General features: G+C 49.5%; 1 protein-coding gene across 5 annotated transcripts in view; it reads right to left on the bottom strand.

The window, feature by feature from the left end:
* FBXL18 (F-box and leucine rich repeat protein 18) overlaps positions 1–24,633 on the bottom strand; it is a 39,831-nt gene that overhangs the window by 3,897 nt on the left and 11,301 nt on the right. The window contains exons 5-6 of one of the 5 annotated variants that reach the window (XM_054842812.1): positions 20,531–20,609; positions 16,684–16,767 (exon numbers count right to left, since the gene is read on the bottom strand). The exons of 1 other annotated variant lie outside the window; for it this stretch is intronic. In XM_054842812.1, the coding sequence (XP_054698787.1) occupies positions 20,537–20,609 (73 nt within the window). In that variant the 3' untranslated portion in view covers positions 16,684–16,767; positions 20,531–20,536. 3 more of the 5 variants (XM_054842811.1, XM_054842810.1, XM_054842808.1) reach the window with 3 other exon arrangements.

Below are 24,633 nucleotides of genomic sequence, written 5' to 3'. Positions count from 1 at the left end.
GCCCAGCTCAGCCCTTTCCCAGGGCCGGGGTTTCCCCTGCAGACCCCTCCAGGGTGGAGGTTCCCGTCGATGCCAGGGGATCCCAGGGGATCTGCTCAGCCAGCTGGATGCAGCCGGGATGGGGGTTGGCACCCAACAGCTCTTCTGCTGAGCACAGGAGTGGCAGCCAGGCACTGGCGCATAATTACACTGTCCTGGAAGGAGCCTGCGGTGTATCGGACAGCAGCCCACCGCCACGAGGAGACCTGGTTCAGTCGTGGACTTGGTAGTGCTAGGTTAACGGTTGGACTCGGTGATCTTAAAGGTCTTTATCGGTGATCTTAAAGGTCTTTTCCAACCTAAACAATTCTGATTCTATCCCATCCCGCGGGAGCGGCTCGCCAGGAATGCCCCGCGTCAGCGCTTCACCAGAGATAAATAAGGGAGGAATGCAGTGGCTCTGGCCCCCAGGACCTGCCAGGCTTCTCCATCAGAGAGGAAAAATGAGGGTTCTGGAGATGCTGGCGCACTCACACCTGCCAAGGCTCCCCCTCCACCCCCACCAGCCCAGGGTGACAGCAAGGATCGCACAGAGCTGCCTTCTTGCTCCCGTCCCTGCACGACCTCGAGGAGGAGGATACACAGCAAGGTACCCTGAGACCCCCAGGATGGGGGGGGGGGGGAAGTGCAAAAAAAAAAAAAAAAAAAAAGACCTTTTACACAAAAACCAGATACTTCTATCCCAGCTGATGTGCAAGGATAGGAAAGGGAGGAAGGGAGGCAGGAGAAAAGCAGCAGCTGGGATTTTTGAAAGAAAGGGAGAAAAAAGAAACAGGGAGGAAGACAAGCACGGTTGAGTCGCCCGCGGTTGTCAGCCCTTTTTGGGGGGAGGGCGGCAGGAAGGTTAGTGATCAGCCAGATCTGAAACCAGACAAACTATTTCCACATGCCAATAAAACCCTGAGCACGAAGCATTTGCAGGGCTCTGGGGCCCCCGCGCTGCCTCTAAAACAAAACAGAAGAGCTGGGAAGCTCACCCAGGCAGGAGCTGGCGCGTGGAAGGGAGCGCAGCAATGGCATCTGACCTTTCCTTCCTCATCATCCTCCTCCTCGCCTGCCACAGCTCATCTCTCCCAGCATTGCTGGGTCTGCGCCAAAGGGACGGAAGGAAAAGCAACTGGGCAGTGCAGGCATCGCTCAGCGGGGCCGGTGATGCTCATGGGGGACCTTGCCTCCCACATGGGTCTGAGAGCTGAGAACCTCAAACATTTCACTTGTGCCTTTGGTAGGCTCCAGCATGCGGGGTCGGGGATCGACGGGCTGAAAGCACCCCCGCTGCCATGGAGCCAGCCCTTCACAGGGGCCAAGCCGAGGCAGCCCCCTCTCTGGGGAGGCTGACAGCCCCAGCCCTCCCCACGCCGAGATGGGGACATTCTCCAAGCCGCGGCCGAAAGAGATCTGCTCCCACCTGCGTCCCACCACGCGGTGACCTTGGCTGAGCCTTTCACTCACCCACGGCTTAGTCACGGCAGCCGTAAAACCCAGTACAATCGCCGAGACCTTGCCAGAGAGGAAAGCAGCTGCCGCCCTGAGCCGCTATAAATCACCGCACCGAAAAGCGCGGCATCCACCTCCCCGCTCCCCGGCTGTAAATCTGCAGGAGCAGAAACCGGAGCAGCTTATCAGGAGAGGCCACATCGCCACCCCAGCCCGGCTCAGCCCTCGTGCAGGCCACGTGGGTCCCCCCCACCCTCCCACACCTCCCCAGGAAGGGGAAGAGGATGCCCAGTTAATATTAACTGCCAGCAGTGCTCGCAGCCTTATCGGACGGGCGGTGGGCACCCTACGTCTGCTGAGCTCCACACCACCCCGATGCTCACTCCCACGCTCGGGGTAATTGCCGCTTCCACGGCCCCTGTGAGGAAGCTGCTGGTCCCAGAGCTGAGCTGTGGGGTGAGACAGGTGGATGCTGGGGTGGGACGGTGGCTGCAGGTCATGAACAGAGCTGAGCAAACCCTCAGCACGTTCCCAAGCCCTCTGCGTGCCCGTGCTGTCCCCCAGCCCCGGTGTTGTGTCCATCCCCGTACCTACGTACCCTTCCTGCCACTCAGGTGGACGATGGCCGGGACCCAAGCCCAGTCCCTCAGCCTGGAGGAAACCTCTTCATCCTTTGACCGTTTGCTCAACAAGCACGAGGACCGGACAACTGTGATATTTTCCTCTTCATTGCAAGAGTTTAAGAAACCTTGGACACTTCAATCCTACAGGAACTTCCTGCTCTCTGGTGGGTACAGAAGCCAGAACCGAAGGGCAGTGCTGCCATCCCCTCTGGGCACGGGAGAGGAGGCCATCGAGGAACACATCCAAGGACACACCAAGTATGGTCCATGGGTACTTTGGGCACACGTGGAAACTGAAAGGTTTCAGTTCGCCAGGCAGCCCAGCAGTCACTGCCACATTGATCTGTGCTCACACCACCAGCTCCTGTCTCTCCAAGAAAGGCTTCACCTTTGCTACATTAATTAATAGCACAGAAGAAAAAAATTAAAAAAAAAAAAAAAAAAATCGAGCATGGGTCAGTGCCCTGCCCCATCGTCCCATCCCACCGAGGCAAAACCATCAGTCTCTGCAGCTCCTGCTGCCCAGAGCCCCTTCCCAGCCTTCCCCATCCAGGGAATTCACAGATTTTACCAGAAAGCAACAACAACAAAAAAAAAAATCTGTTCTAAAATGCTCTCCCCTTGTCTCCACTCCCATCCTCCCTCCTGTGCTCATTACCCAGGTGCTATTCTGCTCAGGTCCTCCTGGCGTGCTCATCACCGCAGCATCCCCACCACGGCCAGCAGCAGCTAACATCCCTCACACGTTTGCTCTCTCATCCTTGCCCAGAGGCAGGAAAGTGCCTGCGTGTGAGTACACACACCCTTCAACACACCAACGCCTGGGGTTTAAGCCTGGGGTTTAAGCCACCGGCTCATTTCGGCATAAATCAAGGTTTTGCTGGATGTTTGCATCAAAGATGGTGTCTTGCCCTGAGAGCGGAGGGCACTGCCCTGGCTGTGGTCTGTGATCCCAAGCCGGTTTGTGTTCTTCCTCGCCAAAGAAACATCACCATCAGCATCACCACAGAGCATTTGCAAACGCCCCAACGTGCCCAGCACGGCATCCAGGAGGCCAAGCGATACTCCACACACCGCAGCACATCCCTCCAGCCCAGCTCTCCCCGCTGCCCCGACCAGCACGCAGGGCTCGCCACCGCCCGGCGCTTTGTCATTCCCTGTGTCCTGACCCAGGCACCGGGCGATGCTGGGATCAGCAGGGCTGCAGGCAGGGAAGGAGAAAGCGAACTGGGAATCACCTGGAGTTCCCAGAGGACCAGTGCAGTGGGGACACCCTGAGAAAAGAAAAAGAAGCCGTAACACAAGGAGAGATTGCGTCCTACTGCCGAGAGGCAAGGAAGGCTGCCCACACCACCTTCGCTCCGGTCTGCTGTAACTCATAAGCCCTTTGAGTCACGTACCCTTAAAGCTTTCTTCAAGTCTTTGAATCATTTCTTTTTTAATCCGAGACTGTAAACAGCTGGATTCCTGTGTTTAATCCAGTGCAGTAAGCCCACCTGCTAACACAGCTCCATCCAGTCATCCAGTGACCACCACCTCCACATCACTCACTGGGATGAACTGCAAGTTGTATGTTGGCCATCAGGAGTAGCTGGCTTTTACCACGTGCATCTCGCAGCCCAGGGAAGGCAGTACAGACCTAGAAGATCCATACGGACCCTCCTCTGTAAGGGAGATGTGCAAAATATCCAACCACCTCCAGCCCAGAACATCAAAGGAGGCAGCTGAGGGAACTGCAGGATTTGGATAGACGGCATTAGCAAGGTGTGAGTGGTGTCACAGCACAGGAGGAGGGCAAACAGTGTCCCCTTGATGGGGAAAGGGGAAAGCAACCCAAGGGAGATATCAAAGACTGCTAGGTCAGTGTCAGTAGTTAATTGAGGCTCTAAAACCCATTTAGAGAGACACCGTGTAAAGCAAAAATATATGTAGGACCATCATTTTGTCACCTATACCTAAAGAGAGTAAGATCATATTTGACTTCTGCAGCATCACCTGACTTTCTTGAGAAAGGAAGATCTGTCCTGGGATCACAGCTAATCCTGGCACAAAAAGAAATGTCTGTGGCAGCAGCTGTGGGAGGACAAGCTCGTTTCCACTGGGAACTGGGTGGTCCTGAGGAGCAGCATATGGAAGAGAAGTGGCCACCAGCAGCACAACAGGGAAGGCAACACATTCAGCAAAGACAAATTTTGGGTATAAGAAGGCAGACTGCATGGGAAGTGGTGACAGAGGGATGGACCCAGGTATGTGGGGACATCAGGAGCTGATCAAGAGCCACTAATGGGTGAGAAGCCAAATGCAATTTTAAATTTGAGAAGTGTTTTCAGTAAAGGCAAAGGAATACAAGCACCATCAGACCAGACACTGGGGAAACTTCATCTGAACGGTAAATAATTCAAGGGCAGTAAAATCTTGAGGACAGAAGACCTCATCCAGGTCAGCACTGATCCAGGAAGAAGGGTGCAAACCAGCATAACTTAAAGAGGGCAGGAATTTGAAGTCTGCTCCCAACCATCAGAGCAAGGAGACGCTGGCACAACCCTGCATAAGAAAAGCAGGTGAAACACCCAACTGCTCAAACCAGAGCAGGATCCATTCCCCTGACATAGTCACCAGCAATAACAGGAGACAACCGTCAAACCGGAGCCTTAACCCTGCTATAAATGGAGACACATTCTGATTAAAACAACTGGGCATCTAGTGAAAGCCTGATTGCAGTAGGCTGCTCACACATTTGACGACCAGCTGAGCCGTGCTCCCGCAGAGCTTGTAGGATTACGCTGGAAATGGGAACATTCCTCAAAATCATACACCCCGATCCTGACGGAGTCGGTCACCCTCCCCATGGAAAAGGAGCCTGCAAAAGTCAACGGGACAAGAAAGAAAATGTTAACGAGAGATTTGGAGTTTGAAGGTACCACTGAAAAGCAGGTCCTAGGTGCAGAGATACGCTACCCTGAGTTTTAAAAGAATAAATCTTGGTGCAAACATCAGAGCTTCTGCAGGGGACTGGTGTAAGCCCTGTCTTCTCCCACCGCCCTCAGTGGTCCTCAATTCCCACCCAGATAAGCTTAGTGGTGTGCTGCACCCAACATCTGCAAACCATGGAAGAGCTGGGAGGCTGGCGACAGAAAATCCCTCTTTATCACATTTGGGACTATCAACTACCATCATGAACGTGGTTTGGGGAGCTCAACCAGGCTCATATCCCTTCAGCCCGTGGGCTTCTGAGAAGAAAGCTCCAATCCCAGAAGGGACCTCAGGAAGCCACCCAGCTCCATCCACACCATGGCAGGATCTAATGCACCCCAGGCTTTCCTGGCCAGGAGGTACTGGTATGAAAGCCGTGCTGAGCACAGCTGTCGTGCACAGTCGCTGCCCCCCTCAAGGGAATGGAAACCACAGCAGGGTTTTACGATGGCATTAAACTCAATGTTCCCAGCACCTCTGGTAGCGCAGGACCTGCTCAGAAGGGTTATTCCAGCCTGAAGGGCAGATTTACCAGAAACAAATCCAAACGGAGAAGCAGCCGCAGGGCTGTTTGCACACCTTCTGCCAAGAAATGTTGGGGCCTCCAGCATGAGAGGGGCAACAACTTGTTTCTTCCTCTCTCCTTTCTTTTCCCTAGTAAATTAGAAATAATAATGGTAAGTAAACTCCCCTTGGCTTTATCCTCCCCCACCAGAGCAGATTCAATTAGCAGCTTCCCTGAGTGGCAGAGGTGTGATTTACTCCCAGAACGGGATGCATTAAGATGTAGGGGCAGCGGGAAATTTCCATTTACCTTCCAATGAAATTCCCCTCCCCAGCCATTCCCACCGCCAAGGATCAGATAAGCTTTCCTGCTTCACTTCCTCATTAAAAGGTTTGAGAGGCACAGCCTGTGGTTTGGTTAAAGAAGCCCCAAAGACACATTCACCTGGGGGACCTCACACCAGATTCCTTTCTTCATGCAAAGCAGATGCCATCACCCATCCATGGGATGCTCTCTAAGTCCAAGCATCCCCCGAAACCATGTTGGTACCCACTAGCTGGGCACAAGCTGCTTCAGAACCTGAGTTGGCAGCTGGTGCTGCTGATGGCCAAAGTGCCCCAAAATATCCCAGGCCCAAAGTAAATTCCCACGATATTGGTGGGCAGCTGAAATCTTAACGGGTCCCGTATCAAAAGGGCCAGTCCACAGTGTGGGACATCGCTGCGTCCTCGTGGCATCTAAAGTACTCAGCTGGCTGGAGCAGCTACAGCCATCCCCATCCCGGCACCGTGCCCCACACGAGGGGCAGCTATCAGCCCTCCCAGAGGACCCAAAAACCACCAGCCGGTCCCTTTCCACCCACGTATCGTCCTCCCGATGCTCTCGATCAGGTTTTCATGCCGCTTCCCGGAGCTGAGCTCCCAGCAAGGAATGCTGTGTACACACGGAGGCTGGGGAGGAGAGGCAACGATACTCCACGCCGTTCACGTCAAGCCCTCTGCATCCCGCGAATTCTATTCGATTCCCTTTTAAAGGGGCTGTAACGCAGCGCATATTTATACTTCAGAACAGCTTGTTTGTGTAATTGCCAAAAAAATTTAAAAAAAAAAAAAGACACAAAACAACCCTGCTACAATGACTAATTAGCTCGCTCCTGCCTCGTACCCTGTAAACAAATGTATTTGTAACCAATTTGCAAGCACTTTGCATAAGGGGCCCAGAACACTCGTGCCTGTTTGATGCATTTTGACATTAATTTGATAATAGCGGCTTAACAAGGAATCCAGGCTCCCTAGCTATAAATATGCTGCTTTTCCACTTCCTTTTATCTGCACAGTGAAATAATGTTGTTTTTCCCCCTGCTGCAATAACCACCATCCAACCCTTTCATGAATGCCCTTTATGTCCTTTAGCATTTTCAAGGCTTTTTTCTTTTTTTTTTTTTTTCCCTCCTCCTGGAGAAAGTAAAAGGGTTTTATTAGTTGTATTTTTAATTCCCGTTCATTGGGGGGAAGGAGAGGAGAGGACAGCGATGGTACTCTGATAATGCAGCTTCCAGGAGACAGAGATGAGAGACTTGTTTGTTCAGAAATACTTCTCCATCCGTCCGTGCTTCATAGGAGAGAGAAAGCTCATCCTACTCCTCCTCTTCTCCACTCATGTGGCTCTCCCACTCCATGCAGGCCTTCACCGACACACCAGAAAGCAAATCCAAGCTTGTTGAAATGGGAACGGGACACTGGAGTCCACTCTGATGCCAACCAGAAAGCCACCATGGCTCCAGCCCCAAAGGGTGGCACTACAGGACCACCCCACTCCAAATCTCTGCTTGATGGGACAGTTCGCACCACCACAAGAACCTTCACATGTCCCACAGGGACAGCACAAAAAGGGCTGGATCGTGGGGACTGAACCAGGGTTACAGCTTGTCCATGCCCTGACAACACCGTTTCTCCTCTCCTTCTGGTCCCTCCCAAGACTTTCCACCTATCCCCGTGGTCAGCACCTTGCTCACACGCAGGTTCTGACTCATGCATGCATCCTCCACCTCTGTCTCGCCTGTCAGCCCCCGGGGAGAGGTTATCCCTAGGGTCTTGGAACTACCAAGCACAAAATTAGCACCTTGGAAATTGTCAGCTGCATCCTGCAGCCACAGATGAAGCCTCTGGAAGATGAAGCAATTTGGCCTCTCTCCTCCATACTCCCTTCTTCCCTGCCTCCACCTTGGAGCCAGCGATGCACAAGCTGCTCCCAAATGGATCCAGGGGGTGAGAAGACGCACTCAGAGCACAGACCCGGAGGACCTCTTCTCCTGCCATCCCAGGCCTAGAGACCTCCCAGACAAGGTCCCAGCAGATGGAAGAACAAGTGTTCAATGCTGCAGGCTCCAAGTGAAGGTCTGGGAGGTGTTTTAGCCAGCAACCCTGCAGACCTGACCCCTCTGAGGTGCTCTCACCCAAGATGCATCAAATGCTGAAGAACAGCTGGTGGGAGATAAGAGCTATGAAAAATAGATCAGGTGGACCAGCCCAGAGAGCAGCATTAGCACTCATCCACGTTTCCCGTTTCGACCTGCAGTGCTCTAGTATCCAATAGCAAGAGACTCTACAAAGTGAGAAGAGGACCAGATCTCCAGGCAGGAGACAACTGGATCATCTGGTCCATTTAAATGTCCTCCCCAAACCCTTAACTGCAATCAGCAGCCAGCTTCTTTCCATGGCTGGAGATATTGTTAAAGATGCTTCGCCCCGCCTCCTCACCGAATCTCCAGGACTTCTTCACACCCGAAGCGCATCAGCCCCCCATGCTGACCTTCCTCTGCCTGACACGCAGGCTGCAGAGCTGCGGTGTTAGTGGTGACCTGCTGCTTTCCCAGCAGGCTGGTACTTGCCGCCCAGCAAGCCCAGTTAAACCAGGCAGCAGAAAGCCAGTTGGGCAGAAAATGGAGGCAGGGAGGTGGGGACGGAGCGGGGGACAGCTGCTGCCCAGCACCATGGCAGGTGGGGGAAATCACTGACGACCCAGACCTGCACGTACAAGGTCTCCTGTCCCCTTCACTCGGCAAGCAAAGGCAGGCACAGCCTTGCTCTCCACTAGCAGGTCCCACCCTACGCTTTTCATACAGCTGAGTCTGTACAACGACAAGAATCTGGGAACTGTCTTCTGCACATCCACACACTGCTGTGAGCCCAAAGCTCTCTGACAGCCCGGGGACTAATCGAGCATCTCTGGAGGTGCAGGGCACCAGCCCTGCAGTCACCCACCCCCATCAGGAGACGGGCAGGACAGAGAAAACCCACAGGGCAAGCCAGGAGCCTTCCCAATTTTATTTTTTCTTCTCTAAACGTGTCCTGGATCCTCATGATCTAGTCTTGCCCAGAAGTGCCTCTTGCCCCCTCTCCCCAACCCCCTCCTCGCAGAGATCAATACTCCATTTGCCAAAATAATGGCTGTATAGGTAAGGGCAAAACCAGAAACACACCGAGACATCCAAGCAATCACAGGAGATCTCTCCCGCTGCCAAGCTGAGCTCTCCACCGCTCAACCCTCTCTGGACCTCTGCTCCAGTTCCCCCTCCTAGAAACCAAGTCACGTCCCTCCTTCCCAACAGATAAGCTAGCAGAGGGCACAAGATCAGTACCGAACGGGAAGAGGGCTGTTCCGCGTGGGCCTTCCCCAGGTTTCCTCCCTCCAGCGTATCGACCACAGCCCTTTCAGCCATTTCCCCCTTAAGTCCTCCTCTGGGATCGTTAATGCTGAAACCCCACAGCAAGCCCCAGCGATAAGTTGGAGGCTTAGCAGAGTCCAAAAGCACATTCTTTCCTCAGCCTCCTCCCTCCTTATCTCTTTCCTCCCTCCCCCAAAACCACGTTTAGATAAAAGTTATTGGAACAATAAAATCCATAACTTAAACACAAGCGTAAGAGGGATGGAGGGAGGGTCTCCGCTCTGTGCCCTGGTGAGCAGACCTGCCAGAACAGAAAAACAGACCGCCCATGATCCCCTCTGAAATAAAACCCAGTGCAGGACCTTGGGTCACTGCAGGGAGAGACTGCAGCACACATGCTCTCCTGCAGTCCCACCAGAAGTCATGCATGGACTCACTCACCTTTTTAAAACTGATCACACATCAATTTTGAGTGATCTCCTAGTGCTTCACTTACCTGGCCTGAGTTGATTTAAGCACATAGGTACAAGAGCTGCACCTTTTTTCCACCAAGCTGTTGCTGAAGCCCAGCTTCCCCCCATATTGCTATCCTGCACCCTAGAAACAGCAAGACAAGAGACAGCTCAATAGGATGCATATTTTCTTCAGCATTGACCACCCTTTCCACCCAGGCAAGGCCAGGGGCCAGCGCTGCCCCAGCTGTATTGTGCACAGGGTTGCAGTCCAGCACATCCATCCCACTCCCCTCCACCCCTTCAATTTTGGTGGCAACACAATTTCAACCACCGCAGGCCCTGGGATCGAGGTACCACACGTCTGCAAGGGCAGAACTACTGCTGCTGCCAGGGCAGCTAGGTGCCTGCACAGTTTCCTTCATCACAAGCAGCCCACCATAGCAGCTTCCCCCTCCCACAGCCTCAGCCCTCCCAGCCCCACCACATCCATGCAGTCAGGGTGGCATTAATAGGATTTTGGCCACACCAGTTCACATTTAACCAGACCCTTGATTTCAGCTCTTGGCTTCATGCAGAGAAGCAGTGCAGGTCCAGACTGCTGCCCGAGGGTTGGAGAGGTCAGAGCAAGGCGTAGGATGTAGCCTGGGGTTTCTCAGAATGATGGACCTTTTGCAAGTCACTTTGGTTTTCTTACCTGCAGCCCAGGGATAACGGTTGTTTCATCCCACAGCAAGATGGCTCAGCAGTTGAGTGCTCGGAAATCCACAGAGGAAAAGCACTTCCTACACACAGAGTAGCTCCTTCTTTAACGTGCAGCTGAGCCCACAGCCACAAGCACCACAGTGCACAGAGCAGCATCCACAAACTACAGACCTGGGGGAACGGGGCTGTAAACCCCATTAGCACCGCTCACCCCAGCACTCCCAGCAGGCAACGCTTCCACAGCTCCCAGTCCGGACTGGGGATACAGCCAGGCACGTCCCTGCCCACACACCTTGCTGCAGCAGCTCACTTCACATTGCTTAAACTTACAATGCGACACCAAAGCGTGCCTCCTAGGAGGATGGCTTTGGTTTTAAAAGGAAATAAGAGGCAGGAGGCAACGAGAGAGACCTGGTTCAAAATCAGTTTCACTCTTTATTTGAAGTTTTACATGCCACCAGCGTACATGAAAGTTGCACATTCAGAATTCGACTCACTACTAGAACAAAGGGCCAGATGCAAAGACAAGTGTCAGACGAGTGCAGAGATGGAGGAGCCCGAAACAAGGAGCCCGTCGGTATTTGTGACCAGGCTGTGCCGCATCCTGATGGCACTTCGGGCATCAGAGGCAAACCCGCAGTTTTGAGGGCCATCTCCCTTTGCCATCTCCAGGGCGTTGATTGTGACCTGGGCCTTCTCTCCCAAGGCAGCACCGATCTCTTTCAACAGGCTAAATAAGCAGTTTTGGTAACATCTCTACCAGAACCGAGGGTGTTCAGAGATCAACTGCCCATTTAATGCTTTTCTGAATTCCCCTTTCTATCAATGCCAGCAGTTTTTACAATGAGAAACAATTTCTACCCGCTGTTTATAGGCAGAGACGACAGAAATAGGGACTCTTACACTGACATTTTATTTTCAAAGAAAGTTTTGCTAGAAAAACATTTTCCCCAGCAGCCTTGGGCAGGGAGTTGCAGCTTCCACTTCAAAGGACAAACTTCAAAAACAAATCCAGTGTCCTAATGGTTTTGTGCTACATTACTTAATTGTCATACAGCTAATTAGCAATGCCTGATTTCACATTCTCTGTACATAGATGAAGTTCACAAAAGAAGGGGCTACTTAAAACAATAAATAAAAGAAGGCACCAGGCAGCCAGACTCCGACAACATTAACATAAAACGTTACACTTTACCATTTAACAAACTGAAATAAAAACCCCAACGTGATTAAACCTATATTGATCTGTCTTCCTTCAGATCTCAGAGCTTTGAATCTCTGCAACAAAAGGGGGAGAACACAACGCAGGAAGCGGGGGCTTAGCGTGCACGTCTGTGTATGTATTTTGCCAATGTGCAGAAGAGATCTTTAAAACTCTAATTATTTCCCTATCACCAAGTAAGATTGGGATCAATAGACAGTACAAACTGACCCCTTTCCTTGAGTGTCAGGGGGAAATTAAAAAAAAAGAAAGGGGAGGGCAAAACGAGAGCGTCAGAGGTCAATGCCACAAAACAATAGATATTGATGTATCCATTCATTTCAAACAGCGGAAAGGTCAATGCCTCCCTTGCTTCATGTTTTATGGCTGAAATCCTGCTGCTAACAGCAACAATGTTAGTAGTCAGACCCCATCCATCCTTTTTTATTATTATGATTATTTCTAACCAGGTTAGCCATTTTGAAAATTTGACGAAAGCTGGAAGCAGCAGTGGGGGGCAGGGCAGGGCAGGAAAAGAGGGGAAGCTGCCCTGGAAATTAATGGAAAGGATGGTTTCCATTAGTTTTCAAGCCTGCCTGTCCCTCCACCTGTGCTCCGGTTTGTCCCTCGCTGCCCCCTAAAAAATGAAAAGGGCCTGAGGCAACATCCTTTCACTATTAATCATTATTCCCTGTACAACATCCCAATTGGTTTCTATGGAAATGATTCTCCTGCTAGAGTACCCCAGCTGCCTGCGCATCTAATCAGAGAGGCAGGAGAGCTGCAATGGACAGAGGTTTGCCTCTGCAACACCCGGCACGGCTCCCGTGGCTGGCTGCACAGGTCTCCCTGCAGACAGGGGCGAGGAGCTCTGGCCGGACACTCTCTGCTGGGACTGGCCAACGGTGGACTGCATCTCCCTTAAGCAGATAAAACAACCCGTCTGCACCGATTAACTCCACAAACGGAGAAGCCCCACAGTTCTGCGGCCATGGGGGGGATACCCCATCCTAAAAAAGGGCTGCTGGGACAAAGCACCCAGCACCTCACAATGTACAGTCCCGTTCCTGTGCGTCATCCCAGGACTTTCATGCAGTGAAGATCAGCAAGGTGAAGGGACAGATCCTGCTCTGTTCCCCTGGGAGCCTCACATGCCTCAGCAGAGGAGGAGGTACTCATGCGAATTAAAGTGAGCAGGGTCGCTGCTCTGCTACCCTCAGCCTGCGTTAGCAGCCCCAGCCCTGTCCTCTCTTCCCAAGGGAGTGCCACCTTGCCTGGGGCGGGAGAGCATTTTGCACCCCTGCAAGCTCCCTTGCGCAGGGCAGGTGAGCCTTCCTCCCCTTTCACAAGTGGGGAAACTGAGGCCAAATCTCACGGTGCGTGTCTGACTTCCAGTTCAAGGTCCACATCACACTCCTGCCCTGTCTCCTTTCACTCCCATCTCTCCTCCTGCCGAACCACCTTTCCGACAGATAAGCAACACAACCCAAGCTCTCCTGAAGGGAGAGGCCATTGCCACACAGGCCCCTTTCCAAACTGAGCAGCGGATACACTGTCATTTTCTGACGAGACCATGAAATCAGCTTTGCAAAATGGCTGAGGAAGCAATCCCTTAACCTACAGTCCTAAGAAACTTACCATAACACCGATGACTTAGTCCCACCAAATTCCCCACACCAAAACCACTGTCACTTTGCTAAACAAGACTTTGGACATTAGCAGAGCAGCAAACAACTTATGATTTTACATACTAGTGGCACTTGTCCCAGAATATCCTTCTCCCAAAGCAGCATGGACACCTTGGTGGTGGTCAAAGCAAAGATTTCTTCTGCGGTCCCCAAAGATCGGAGGTCTGATTTGAAGCGCGGCAAGAAACAGGCCAGCAGAGACTGGAAATCCTGCAGAGGCAGCCCCTGCAAGAAGGGCACCTTCTGTAATTGAATTCATTTATTTTAGACTATGGACAGTGGCATCAGCAGGCTCAGAGATCACCTCATTAGATGCTCACAGATAGCAGGAGGGAGATTTCTGGAGAGATGGGGACAGACACCAGAGAAAAGGAGGGGGAATTTCATATTAAATAAAAGCTAGGAACAAAACACCCGTCTCTCTGTTCTCCTCTCCTCCTCTAATGCTGCACGCCGGAGTCTCAGCGCTGAGTGGGCTCCGAGTCCCATATATTGCTCTGCTCAGAACATATGGTGCTATGTTTAATAGCCCAGCTCTGCCAATTGGGGACTATTAGGGTGGGTTCTTTTCCCACTGTAAATGTTGCAGAATATAAATTGTAATTAACACCGATGCCAAAATAGCACTTAGAGAAAATAAGCACATTATTAACATCTGGTGAATCCTGCCTGGAGTGCAGAAGCAGTGGAAATTCTCACTCACCATAAGAGGATTTTTAGCAGAGATACCGAGCATTGGCCCAGAGTTGGGGTGTTGGGGGTGGAAGGAGTTTTTAGGTTTTTACTGCTATTTGTGGTGCTATCTTTATTACCTGCGGGTGACCTTTCCTAGCCCTGATTATAACTGGTAGTGTTCGCATCAGGACTTCTGATCTGCTTGCGTGAATACAGATGTCTAAACATCATACTCCAGGCAACGGAATAATGGTGTTATAAAACATGCCTGATTGCCTGCCCCGATCTAGCAAGACACGAGGCAGATGGGTATCGCTTTGCCAAGCAAAAGGTCCAAGTACAGCATGTTTCGTCAGGTTACTCTAACCCCCAAGAGCAAAGGGTTAACACCACCATTAAGCTACAGGTGGTTTCTGCATACCACTGTCCTGTAGCCCAGGTTTTTCAGTGGGACAGGAATAGGCAAGCCAGCGGTTCTGTCAAACTCTTGCCAGTGCCACAGCGTGTATGTGGAGGGGAAATCCCTGCTGAGGGTGGGAACGGCTTCGCTCCTACAGCATGTAGCAATCGTCAGGATCTCTCCACGGGACAGAACATTAAGCATCAGAGCTGGCTCTATGCCCTCAGTCTTCCCTCAACCATGCCCTGAGGCTAGAGGCACGAGGAGGAGAAAGCAGCTTTGCTAAGGCTTCAAACAGCTCCCTGCCTAACCCTCACTATTTATTCTAGGAAAGAAATGCCGACAAAAACTAAGCAGAGGTGAAGTGGATTGAATTGGACAGGGCAGTGCCAAAAATTACATCTGATTTGCTGAAGTGAAGGAGAAGGAGAGAAGAAAGATGTTGGAGAGGGAGAGAGGGACTCAAACAGGCAAGCAACATGACAAGAGGTAGAAAGAACAACCTCGCCGGGACAGCAGGAGAGAAAACAGTGGCAGGATGCCAAGAACAGGGCATCGGCTCCTCGCACTCACCCGCACAGTGTCTAACCCAGGGCAGAGTCTCAAATACTTCAGGAGCACTCGCGGCTCAGCTGCGGCCGTTCCCGGAGGAGCATGAGCTGGCCTCACCACCTTGTTACTGGCTGCAACCAGAGACTGCGGCTGGCACCCTGTCCTGAGCAGGGAAGGGAGAGAAGCTCAGGGCAGATAGCAAAAGCACGCAGTGGTTAGTTTTAGTAATGCACAGACTTGTGCTAGTAGAAGTCTAACATTAACCTGCTAGTTAACACCATAATCTATCTGAGCATAAGGGTTACCGCAGTCTGGCTCAAGATTTACACCAGCAAGACAGATTTCCAGACAGATTCACACCTGATTGATGGGAAAGTAAGGAGAAGTCGTCCTCCAAAGCTGTGAGATGCGTTTTGTTCTCACATCCATCCCATCAGACCAGGCTTCCTATGAACCACTGATCACAGAAGAGCATTTGGGAGATGGCATCTTGTGTAGAAAATGCTGACAAGGAGATGGGGACATCATCTTTGGATGACACTGGGCCTCCCCAGAAAAGCACTGCTCAACACATTAGGGAGTGTTTAGGTGAAGTCAGACAGCTCTGGTTGATAGCCGTCTTGCAGAAGACAGACCCGGTGTGCTACCACAAAATACTCCAGCAGAAAGGAAATCCGACTGCCACCCAGAAACGTAGCTCCAGGAGTTCGTAACTCTGCTTTTGGTACAGCTGTCTGATGCTTTCAAAAGTGCTCAGTAAATAAGGCAATATGAAAGTGATCCAGACCACTACTGATGCCTGAGGAAGTTCTGTGGAGCAGAGAAGCTGACTGAAATCACACTGTGAAAATACTTCATAACATCTCTAAAATTAGCATGAGCTCAAAGCATGGGATCTAAGGACAGAACTGGAACACTACATTCCCATCTACACTGCAAGACAGAATGCATTTAAATCAGATCTGAGCCTCAACTTATTCAGTGTAGGCACCATCTACCCTAGGACAAGGTTTTCCAAAAGAGCTGAGAACTTCTTCCACCAGACCGATGGAAACAGCATCAGCAAGAACATACCATGGTTGAGGTGCTAATGACCTTAATTTGTTATTCAAAAATAATTTAAAAAAAAGTCCTTGTGGTACTTCTCAATCAAAAAACAAACCTTTAAGTATCTGTGATTGCATGTGTGTGACTACAAATGCGTATTTGTAACATAGAAAAGATGTGATGTACTTCAACAGAGCAACACATTTTTGTGCCTCTTAGCTGGCTTAGGCTTTCTACTTTGCCAAAAATACCGAAGCAAAGAATGATTTCCACCAATATCACAAAGCACACTGCCAAAGTACACAGGGGCCCTTAGAAAATACACCAGGCGACACAGGGGAAAGAGCATCATTAAGTCAGTTTCTTACCTTTAACTTCAGTAAAATAACAAAGCAATTCATATTTAACCGCAAGGAAATACTCATCAGATTCCAGAAGCCTTTGAGATAGGATTTTCAGATGCAAGCAATATCCAATAGATGTTTCCCCACTGCAAAGAACCAGCTTTTTTTATTTTGCAATTGCACCTATTTAAAGTGATTGTACAGAATCCAGTGAGGTGGCCAGGAGCTGAAGATGGGAAATCCAGGCCAACAAGAAGCTATTTCATGTGTTCATGCTGCCCGTCCTTTCCATGCTGTGACAGTCACCACCACAAGTTGGGAGGTTCCTCGGCCACTCTGCTTTTAAACAGGGTAATTTCATCCAAGTGCCGCATGGGGACATCTCTGATGACCTCTGTCAAGTCCTCATGAAGCAGAGGGAAAATTACAACATTTAATGCAGGGCGGTCCGCCTGGAAACTAAATCAGACATAGGTTATTAGCTGAGGAGAAACACGAATTCTCTGGTGCACGAGAAGGGGATTGCATGGATATAGATCATGTGGCAGCGAGGGCAGGGAAGGGTTGTTCAGAGGAGGCAGGAGGGGCAGCTGGATGTCAAGGTCTCCCACTCTCCTGCATGCCAGCGGGGAGCGTAGGCTGGGCTTGCGCCCCTTTTCAGTGAGTCTATTGAGCTGACACAAGCCCAAATTCAGCCTAAAATGGGGAGGGAGGAATAAGTTTTTTAAAAAAAAAAAAATCACAACATATAGGTATTCTTAAAGGACCAGAGATCCCAAGAGCTCTGCCCAAGCTGGGCAAGGTGCTCAGAGATAATTTAAACCACCTACAACAACGAGTGGTTGCAGAGCCATTAAGAAAATCAGGCCAGAGCATTGCCAGGCATTCCCTCAGGGCTGAGCCCGGGATTATCACTTCAGGCTGGGTTGTTCTGCATGCAGAGTCTACACTCTGCAATTAGAGCACAAGCAAGTTTAGAAAGCTCAGATTTGCAGATAAGCATTTAAGTGTGTGCACACACACACACTGCAGCCTTCTTTTTAATCCAAGTTGTGGAAAACCTGTCTTGGCACCACAGGAATTCACCCTGACAGAAACACACACAAGTATCCCTGCTTGCCACTTGAATTTTGGGTATCGGTTTCTGAATCTACAGCCTCAGTTTTTCGGTTCCCTCTGCTTTCTCCTTCTGCCCTCCCATCTCTTCCCACCAACATCACACCACTGGATCTGCCTTCCAGCCCACATCCCAGACCTTGCAAATGAGAGGCCTGATAGGATAACATGAGAGGGGAGCAGCAGGGTTGTGACTACAGAGCAGAGGAAGAGAACAGCAAAACTTAAAGCCATTTATATAATGTAAAAAGAGCCATACAAAGAGTCCAAGTCCCCATCAGCAAGTACTCTACATGATAGCAACCTGGTGAGTAAGAGAACGTGGGGGAAGAGAAATAGTATTACTCAGTGTAGCATAACAAGAGTTCAATCTTTTAAAGCTGGGAGGTAAAGGGAAGTTATGCTACAGCTTAAGAGTTACACCCTGAAGATTAAAAGACTTGTGACTATTAGCCCCATGCCACCAAGATGCTTCCTCCGAACCGTGTGACAGTTCATTATCACTCTAAAGGACGCAGAGTCAAACTGGCAGCATCAGTCCCTTCAGGCTGAACCAAGTTGTACTGGGTCAAAAGAGAAGTTCACTGCTCAACAAACCTTATATAGATGTGTGTCCAGAAAATTCCCAGCTCATCTCTAGCTCTGAAATGGCCAGATTAGTCTGAAACAGAGGGAATGGCTGGAGATTTGGCTGCTAGAAACACACGTGAAAATCCCAGGTAGCTGTAGAAAAGGCCACGAGAGCCTGCCATCTCCCAGGGCAACAGAAAGGATGTTCCCATCCATAAGTGATTTGGAGTAGGGCTGCCAAAAATGTAGCACAGAAACTCCCATTCCAAGGCTAGTTCTTCAGTCCTGGTGGGTTAAATTAATTTGCCTGAACCTGAGTAGCTGCAGGAGTAAGGATTTCCAGTGACAAAACTACCTGGGGCAATTTTATATCTTTCTGCATCACAGACCTGCCCTTCATGCCTCATGCCTAAGGGCTGGCAGAAAAGGACACCACTCCTTGAGTGGATCTGGGGGCTTGTGTAGGAGCTGAGCAGTTTCTTACTTCCCAGCACTGCCCACAAGAAATCAATCAGCAAATCATTGCTGATCTGCGAGGCAGTTGGTGAAGTCTGCAGTGAAATTACATAAAATACAGCAAATATCTCTTTGATAGTCCCTCCTCTGCCTCAGCTCTTCATGTTTCTTATCCAACACCACAGTCCTGCAGAGAAAATCATGTTAATAGACCAAGTTTACTGAAGTTCAGCTAGAAAGAAACAGCCATCTCCCCAAGGCAAAGAAACCTCTGCTTCTTTCTTTGTATACAGACTCTCTCAAATTAGATCTGCATGCTGCCTTCTCACCATATACAAAATTGTAGTTTATAAGAGCCTTTACATGTAGCTATAAAAATGAGAACCTAGACAAGTTTACATGACAATCTGCCACCAAGACAACTGAAAAACCCCAACACAGTAAGTGTACCTTCCAAAGAGGCTGGATTTATACGAGAGGTTTGAACTTGATCTTAAAAAAAAAAAGAAAAAAGAAAAAAAGAAAGCTTTGTAATTTTCTTCCCCCCTCAACAGGAAACTGTACGTTACTGCAAACCTTGTAAATTCCATACCCCAGCAAGTTGACGCCGGAGAATTCTTTCCATGTACAATTTGCGTGATTTAAGGAAAAAAAAAATCAAATGCACATGGCTCACTATTATTCTCAGCTAAATGTGCGTGCAAAGCCTCTCCTTTAACTGCCTGTTAAAAAACACCCTGATTTTAACGAGCAGCTGTCATAATGTTAAACTGGGATTAGCAGTTCCCAAAAGCAGACTCCCTCTGCAATCTATGCTCCTTTAGTCCTTCCCTGGAAGGCAATTCCTTTCTTCATACACCTGTCCAGGTGGGCTAGATTAAGTGAGAAGCACTTAGAGCACTAGTTCGAAAGGCCCCAGGCATGGGGAGGAGATAACAAGAAGGGGAAGAGATTGAGTTAATGAGTTGCAGAATAGCTCCTGTAATCTTCTTGACGGTTCTTTCCTCATTCCACACCTGGATGGACTTCAAACTGGATCTACCTCTGCAAGTGCATGGCTTGTAAAATTAAAACCCGAAGGACAGAGGAGGATGTCGACCTGGGGAGACAAAAGAGCTGCAGTTTCAGACATGAAACCCTGCTTTTTTTCCAAGGGAAAGAAGCCAAGGATATGCTTCCTTGCTCTCTCCTACAAAACCTCCAGACTAAACTCATCATGATTAATTAAATGAAAGCAAGTTTTCTAGGCAACTGACTAGCAGCCCCTTCAAAACAGATCCTTTAATCAGAAACAACCACTGGGATAACAAAGAAAATACCCCCACACACATATTTTCCAGCATAGCCTCTGGTCCAGCAGACTCAACACCAAACCAACAACCACCCAGCGGGAACTTTTACAAGGAGGTCTCTGAAGTGTCCTCATTTGGATGTGGACACATACCAGGCCTGGCTTCAGCAGCTGGCTGGAATCATCCACGGAGCTGGGAAATGGATAGTGAAGCGCGTGCTGTGTCACAAATTCCTCCTGGCGTCAGCAGAGGTATAACCTTGCTCTACAGTTAGATCTTGAGCAGGTTGTGGGTGGCTGAAAGGGTTAATGGTGATCTGCTATTTGCCTCCAAAATTATCCCAGAACAGGTGTGGACTGGACACAGTAAGGTTATTTTCAAGTGAACAGCTTGGTAAATAGCCTAACACTACAGTCTCAATTACTTCCAAACAGCGTGGCAGGATCCAATATGTAGGTCAGGGACAAAGTCAAAAAGAAAGAGAAAAAGTCTAAAAGCAAGGCCGCACTTTGATCAGATCTCCTTGATTTTACCAAGACAAAAGACTCACTCCCTGGAATGCAGTTATCTCCTGGCAAACACTCTCAGTGTGTGTTTTCAGACATACCTCTAGAGAGACCAGCGAGTCCCCAGGACTCCACCTGCTGATAGAGCTAAAGGGCAGCCCAAAGCTGCAGGAGAATCTCACCAGCCAGCCTCTAATAATGGATGATGCCCCACTGTAACTCTCTGCACCACAGACCCCAGAAGACAATGCCTCTGCTGCATTAGGTGCTGCTCAAACTTACCTCCTCTTACTTGCAAGGAAAGGATAAGGCAGTATTTGAGACTGAAGAATGTATTTCCCCTTGAGATTTCCAGGGAAACCTAAAAAAAAAAAAAAAAGCCCTACACCAAATTCAGATGTTTCAGCACATCCCACTTCACAAAAGCTGGCAAGCAGGAGTAAGGGTACACAAGGTGGTATAATTAAGCACTGGCAACAAAAGCAGCACACACCAGATAAAATGAGGAAATATGGTGTATCAGGAGTGGATCAAGGCCAGGTTTTTTAAGGCTACAAACTGAGATGAGTTTATGTGAAAAGAGGCTCTACAGAAGGAAAGTAAGGAAGAAAACCAGGAGAAGCTTGATTTGGGGGAACAGAGCACAGTGGGGACAGAGCAGACCTGGACTCTGGTTAGCAGGACTCCCACAAATGTAAACCAATCTCTGCTGCAGTCACACACCTTCTCCCTCCTCCATTTAGACTTCTCCTGTGGACTGCTGAGCTGTTTCTGGAGAGGAGCAAGTCTTCGGAGAGAAGAGAATTCAGACCGACTCACTGTTTGCCATGTACGCAGCTCTTTTACCCACGTGCACAAAAACCCTGTTAATCCTCTGCCAGGCACAGCATAAGTTTGTTTTTGCTCACATCTGAAAGTTCAAATGTGGCATCTGTCTTGAAAGCTTCAGCCAATGTACCTGAGCCAGGCTGGAAACTCCCATCCCTGAAGCATGGCACGGTAGAATGAAGGAAGTGCCAGGACAAGCTGGAGCAGCTGACAAGTGGCATGACCCAACATACATATACACACACTGTTCTCATCTTTTCAGGAAGATGAGACATACACTTAAAATTTGTTCCACTGGCCGTGCCCTGAACTCAGTACCAGGGAACTGCAAAAGCTCTCCTTCTTTACAGTGACTGCCAGGAACATAAAAATGAAGCTTCTCCAGAGCATCTTCCAGCCATGCCAAAGAAACTGTGGGTGGGATTCCGCCAGGCCCCTTCCTCCATGAGCAGGGAGGACTCTTGCCCCCCACTCATCCCCCAGGAGCTTCTCAAGAGGGGTCCAAAGCCTCCACACACTGACACTAAAGCAAATCCATTCCCTAGTGCCATTCTCACTCCCAACCCTGCCAGAGTACAAGCTGAGCAGACTTCATCTTCTCATCTCAGAAACAGCCTTCAAAAGTTCCCTAGGAAAGCTATTGTGATTCCTCAGGTTGCTCTTAACTCCACACAATGAGATATTTCCTCCATGAAGTGTTTTCCTTGAAGGGTGTCTTCCATCCCCTCATGTCTACACAGACAAACTGGCATTCTCCTGAGGCCTGCGATTTCCCCTCACCTTAAGCCCCATCACTACATCCTCCAACCTGAGATGAAGGAGTGCAGATGGGACTCTGGAAGTCATTCGCACACAACACTGCCGACCCTCCCATTACCCTCCATGCAGCATCCTCTGTCACTGCATCGTGTCATGGGGAAGGAGCAAAACACATCAAACTCATCCCGAGTATAGGCAAATTACATCTCTGTACTGTGGTTTCTCTCTGTAAGGCATGAATGACACTGCACTGCTGCTCCTTTGAGCTGAGGTTTATACCAAACATGCTTGCAGATTGAGGTTCTTACATTATTTTGCCAGCTGAACTCTGCATCAGTCAAATGTGACCGGACAATTAGAGGGGGAGGGAATAAGAACCCAAAGAGTGATGCCAGAGCGCCCAGGACATGTCCTAGGGGAGTGCTCTGCCAGAGCAAGCTGAAAGTTATTTCCTAATCTCTTCCACAAATTAAAAAGCTACTGCAATAACTGCTCAATTAGATTTATTTTACTATGGAAATGCTTTAAAGCTGCAGTTAATGCTTCCGTTCAGCCTTTTACACCCTCATGAAGAGAAAGCACGACAGTACTATTCCAATATTTTTTCTCAGCCAAGAGAGGGAGGAGGACACTCCTTGAAACCTATTTCATGCACAAACCAATCTACGCGCTAAGGAGGGTTTCAGGACTGAATTCCCTTCAAAACACATGAGCTAGCAGTTAGAACAAGCCATTTGGGTCAACCACAGGAATGCATTTAAGAAAAGGGTATGGTAGTACCCCCAAAAGAAGATATATTAATATGCCAAATTGGGGATGGTCCCACAAACCATGCTGGCTTGTAAAGTATTTGAACCCACCCATAAAGAACATCTCTTGTAGAAGCAAAGGTGTCTGGGCCACACCTCAAGCACAATCAGCCTTCGCCAAGCCCGCCAACGAATTCTTGGGTAACACAAGCTGACAAGGATGCAGTTTGTTATTCAGTCTGTGACAGAATGATTCAGGGGTTTCTAAGAGCAGGAAATGAAACAGACAATGAAAGCTGGAACAGGATGCTAATGATTCACTACACCAGCCTAGCGATACATTAAGTCTTCTGCAATCAGACGCAGGGCCCGAGCCCACAACATGCTTAGGCTAGCGGAGTGGGATTGGCAGCTACCATGCTGGCTCTGGGATCCAGGAAAGCCAGCAGTGTACTGAGAGGGACTTTTTCAAGGTCAGAAGGAAGAGAAGGTGGGGAAGGGATGCAAAACAAGCTTGAAAATCTCAAATAAGCCCTGGGTGGTAATACTGGCTTTTTGCAGTGTCAATACAATTGCACCAGTCAGGTGGGCAGCGCAGGAAGGATGCTGGAGGACTCTGCAGAATTCAAAGATGATCTTGCACTCACTTACTGCCCTAGCAGCCCCCTCCCACCCAATCTAACAGTGAAAAGGATTACCCAAAAGGGCTTTTCTGAGGCTGAGCCCACAAGGAGAATCCAGGCAAGAGGAATACTGCAGGGATATCCAGGGCAATAGAAACAAGGAAGGGGTGGAACGCTTAGCGCTGAGGTGAGCAAAAATTCATTTGTGATAGGTTCAGTCCTGTGCTAAATGCCAGGAGAGGGACTGGCTCACTCAGCACTTTCTAAATACTCCATTTCACCCCCATGTTCCCACCTGGAAGCCCTATTTCTGCAACTGAATCCCAGGAGGGTGCTTCATCCCTTCAGCAAGCACCATAGCTCTCACAGCCACATAGGACCACTGGCATCAGCAGTTTAAGAAAAGGTAAGATCCAGCCAAGAGTTTCATGTTAAAAAAGGACAATAACAAGCAAGGGAAAATTTAGGTAATGCTACAAAGCTTGAACGGTAAGATCTAATTCAGACTGAAATAGCTGTTCCTGGAAAGTGGCAGGAGTCCTATTGTGAAAGTCACTTCAAACTAAGCGGTGCTCATACCTGACACAGGCAGAAGGAAGGTTAAGTTAGTGTTTCTCTTTCTCTGGGTCTTGGATCCCCAGATTGTCCAAAACCAGTAAAATTCTCTGCACTCCCCAGCACTGGTTAACCCTTACAGTCACTTGAGTTGCACACTCTCTTTGCAAAGCCATTTGCTGGAGCCAGGTAGCCAGCGTGGCTAGGGGAACAGGGCCAGATAGCTTGAGCTAGGACTGCCAGCTCCCCACTCCCCACCCTGCAGCTCTTGGGGGATGCTGCACCAGGACCCCCGCCAGCCCCGGCCCTCTGTACCTTTTCCCAGCAGCTATCAGACCCCAGGAGATGATGACAATGCTTTTGGGAGAAGCGAGCAGCTGAACACAGCTACTCACCCACCTCCCCAAAACACGCTTCAGCTGCACCACACTCTTTTGCTTCCTGACCACGCTCTCTACCATGGCTTAACTTAGATTGCATTTCTGTAAATCACAACTCACCTCTATGCCTTGACACTTCCCTCTTATGTATGAAGAATCCCTAATGACATCATGCTCTCAGAGATTTTTGTTTGCTTTGGTTTTGGGTTTGTTGTTTCTTTTTCACTGCTGCTTTCTTGATCTCTTCCAAGGTGTTTTTTCAAGGACTTTTCACAGGCTTGTATTGTCTGGTGTTGTAGAGTCCTTGAAATCATTACAATGATAGGAGCTATCTAAACACTTAAGCTAAAACCGACAAAATTCTAAAGGAACACACTGGAAAATAAAATCTGTCCTTGAGGCCAAGGGGATATTTGCCAAAGCATTTCCCATCCCCTGTTTTCTGCTGGTAAGCTTCACAAGGAAAGCAACTTAGCCTGCACATTTGTGAA

This window comes from Grus americana, chromosome 15 (genome assembly GCF_028858705.1).
Source record: "Grus americana isolate bGruAme1 chromosome 15, bGruAme1.mat, whole genome shotgun sequence".
Classification (NCBI taxonomy): Eukaryota; Metazoa; Chordata; class Aves; order Gruiformes; family Gruidae; genus Grus; species Grus americana.
The sequence above is the reverse complement of the archived record's forward strand: the minus strand, read 5'-3'. Positions and strand labels throughout refer to the sequence as shown.